The 3,692-nt window shown below is 45.6% G+C and overlaps 1 protein-coding gene across 1 annotated transcript in view; it reads left to right on the top strand.

The window, feature by feature from the left end:
• The window catches only part of LOC109926105 (rho guanine nucleotide exchange factor 11-like), a 36,264-nt gene extending 34,429 nt beyond the window's left edge, over window positions 1–1,835 (top strand). Inside the window, 1 exon segment of the mRNA XM_048620573.1 lies at window positions 1,705–1,835. Within this exon segment, the coding sequence (XP_048476530.1) occupies window positions 1,705–1,835 (131 nt within the window).
• The last annotated feature ends 1,857 nt before the right edge of the window (window positions 1,836–3,692 follow it).

The following is a 3,692-nucleotide window of genomic DNA, read 5'->3' as shown; positions in this document are numbered from 1 at the left end:
AGGGAGCTTGGGGTTCACATGTGTAATTGTCTGAAGCTGGCCGGGGGAGTTACAACAAGAAGGTTTATAGGTTCTTTTGGTTCATAAATAGAGGCATGGGTTACAAGAGGTGGGGAAGTGATATTACAAATCATTGGTCAGACCACATTTGCAGTATTGTGTTCAGTTCTGGACCTTCCATCGGAGGTTTCAAGAGAGAGCTGGACTATATAGAGTCATAGAGTTGTACAGCATGGAAACAGGCCCTTTGGTCCAACTTGCCCATGCTGACCAAATATCCTAAATTAACCTCATCCCATTTGTCAGCATTTGGCCCATATCCCTTCCTATTCATGTACAAGGGCAGCAGGTACATGGGAACACCACCCACTGCCAATTGCCCTCCAAGCCGCTCCCTATCCTGACTTAGAAATATATCGTCATTCCTTCAGTGTCGCTGAGTCAGAATCCTGGAATTCCATCGCTAAGGGAATTGTGGGTTTACCTGCAGCTAAAGGGCTCCAGAGGTTCAAGAAAGCAACTCACCTGCAAGGTGCATCTAGGGATGGGGGAATAAATGCTGGGCCAGGCCAGAGACATCCACATGCCATTAACGAAGTTAACCAAGAAGTAATCAGTGTGCTCAATGTTCTGTACTGAACAAGAATAACAATTATTACAAGGAATTAGACTTCAGCAACAGGTAATCCAGCCAATGACACCCATTCCCACGAGTCATTAAAGAAACAGTGATTTATAGGTCACGTGATCTAACTGCTTAGACAGTGCACAGTTCAGAAAACATTTCCTTCCTCTCCTCCTCTGCAGTGAATATGACCCGCATTATGGGAGCTATCATTGGAGGACTGATCATTGTGGTGGTATTGTTGCTGATTATAGGAGCTTGTATGTACTGGAGGAGAAAGCGAGGTTGATGATTTTTATCCTTTTCACACCTTTTGGGAGGGGGGTGTTCTTTTGCAGCACAACGGTAGTGTCCACACCTCTGGGCCAGGAGAACCAGATTCAAAGATGTTGCCAGGGCTGAAGGGTTTGAGCTATAGGGAAGAGGCAGAATAGGCTGGGGCTATTTTCTCTGGATTGTCGGAGGCTGAGGGGGTGACCTTATAGAAGTTTCTAAAATCACAAGGGGCATGGATAGGGTGAATAATCAAGGTCTTTTCCATGGGTTGGGGGAGTCCAAAACTAGAGGGCATAGGTTTAAGGTGAGACGGGAAAGATTTAAAAGGGACCCAAGGGGCAACTTTTTCACACAGAGGGTGCTGCATATATAGAGCGAGCTGCCAGAGGAGGTGGTGGAGCCTGGTAAAATTGCAACATTTAACAGGCATCTGGATGGGTACATGAACAGAAAGGGATATGGGCCAAATGGGACTAGATTAATGTAGAATATCTGGTCAGCATGGACAAGTTGGACCGAAGGGTCTGTTTCTGTTCTGTCCATCCCCATGATTCTGAGTCCTACCTGCTGCAGACGCGATGTCCCAACATCCCTGAACTGTCTGATTGGACAATGTTTCCAGCCTGGGAGTTTTGTACGTTTGAGGGCAGAGACTAACGCTGAAACTAAAGGTGATCAATTGGACAGAGAGTCTTTCTCTCCTCCACCCCCACCCACCCTCCCAACCCCAACAACTTCCAACCAAGTCGCGTGGGTGTTCTGTTTTAGTTTTTCTAAGATTGCTCCCCCTTTGTGTTCCATAGAGGCCTGTCACCCAAACACGTTGGAAGTAAATCTGGAAGCTATGTGCGCGCCAATTGCAGTCTGTGGAATTCATCGATTGTCATTGAGATCGCAGCATATGGGAGCAGACTCAGGCCATTTGGCCCATTAAGTCTGGTCCACCATTCAGACACGTCTGGTATGTTTGTCAACCCCATCCTGCTGCCTTCCGTCCCCCCTCCCATAACCCTTGATTATCTTACTGATCATGAACCCCTGCCTTGGCCTCCACAGCCTTCTGTGGTAATGAGTTGCACAGATATGCCACCCTCTGGCCAGGGAGTGTGACACAAACTTACGGGTATATTCCAGGGAGAGTGTATTTGCAGGTGTGTGCCATGAAGCGTGACTCTATTCACACCGCACCAGAAATTAGGTAGAAAATGAGCAAGTTTGCTTTCATTGCTTTATTTAAAAAACCTGGATAGTAACAGACAAGGCAACCAAGCGGATTTTTCAACCAAATTAATTAGCCGACATTTTACTCTGTCAAATCGACTGCTCACCCTGATGTGTGAGTGCGTCAAGTTTTCCTTATTAATCCTGGGAGTGACAGAAAAGTAGCAACTGCCTCAGCTTGATCATGAAGCAATCGACTGGTCTATCTGATATTTGGCTAACGGTTCCACTCAGTGGAAGTCCACTTACAATTTTGACCCAAGCTGGGAATGCAGATGGCTTTCTGACTACATTCCTAATTAAACTGCTTTTTCCGTGAGAATTTCTTGGGTTTTTTGACAATGCATTCTGAAGCTGTTGATAGCTGCACACTCCAGGGAGCAGATATCGAATGAACCGAAAGGTCAAAGGTGAGAAAATATTTTTGATTGTTCAGCAACTAGTTAAGTTCTGCCTGGAAATGCGGAGGAGGCAGGTTTAAGTGAGTTTTTGGAGAGGGGGCATTGGACAGTGATATGGATAGAAATGGCATGCAGGGATATGGGGAAATGGCAGGAAATTGGCATTAGGTAATAGAACCAGTACAGGCATGGTGGGCTGAATGGCCTCCTTTTCACTGTAACCATTCTGTTAAGGTGACGAATGCCACAGCAGATTAACAATTCGCAATGGTGAGTCAAATAATGTTGTGAAAATGTGCACTGAAGTTAATGTTGCACCCTTTCTCCCTATTTTTAGGGAATCATTAAGCAATCATTTTAAAACTGACAGAGCAATTAGGACCAGAGCGTCAAATGATGGGGCACAGATCTATCGCTGGCTTCTTCAGTCAAGATCAACGTGCTCCGTAGAATTCTCAACGTATATTTTTCAGGGAAAGTGGAAAACCCGGACCTTCATCCTTCTGAGTGTGACGAAGGTGACTGTCTCATATCTGCATCAAATGGAGCCCCTGTGTCCATTCTCTCACCATTATCAATAAACAATCAGTTATTCATTGCTATTGGTCCTTTAGCTAGTGATGGGAAGCAACTGGCATTCTCTGCTGCCTGTGGAACAGGAAGATAGTCATCTTGATTAGTTCAGTCAAATGTGTCTGTGACCCAAACCAGGACCTGTTTGAGCTGCATGAGTGTTTATGTTCAAAGGCAAGGTGACTACTTGCTATTGTAAGGGGTTAAAGCTTTGATTGAAGCCAATATCGTAAACCCTCACGTTTTCTCCAGCTTTACGACTCTCCCATTCCCTGTATCCTTATCCTAGTCATAGCAAAATATCGTGGCTGCTGTGATTCTGAAGCTATCGCAGAGAATGCTCAGCAGGTCTGGCAGCATCTGTGGTGCGAAGGAGAACCAGAGTTAATGTTTTGACTCTGATGTGACATCTGCAGACGTCACATTCTCCAAATGTCCAGATACTGGAATGGAAAGCAAGGCTATCATTAAAGAAGCAATCATAGAATCCCTACATTGTGGAAGCAGGCCACTCTGACCCTCCAAAAGAGCTTCCCATCCAGACCCAAACCCCCTACCCTATCCCCATAACCCTGGACTTCCCATGGCTAATCCAC

The sequence above is a fragment of the Rhincodon typus genome, chromosome 47 (assembly GCF_021869965.1).
Source record: "Rhincodon typus isolate 14 chromosome 47, sRhiTyp1.1, whole genome shotgun sequence".
Classification (NCBI taxonomy): Eukaryota; Metazoa; Chordata; class Chondrichthyes; order Orectolobiformes; family Rhincodontidae; genus Rhincodon; species Rhincodon typus.
The sequence above is the reverse complement of the archived record's forward strand: the minus strand, read 5'-3'. Positions and strand labels throughout refer to the sequence as shown.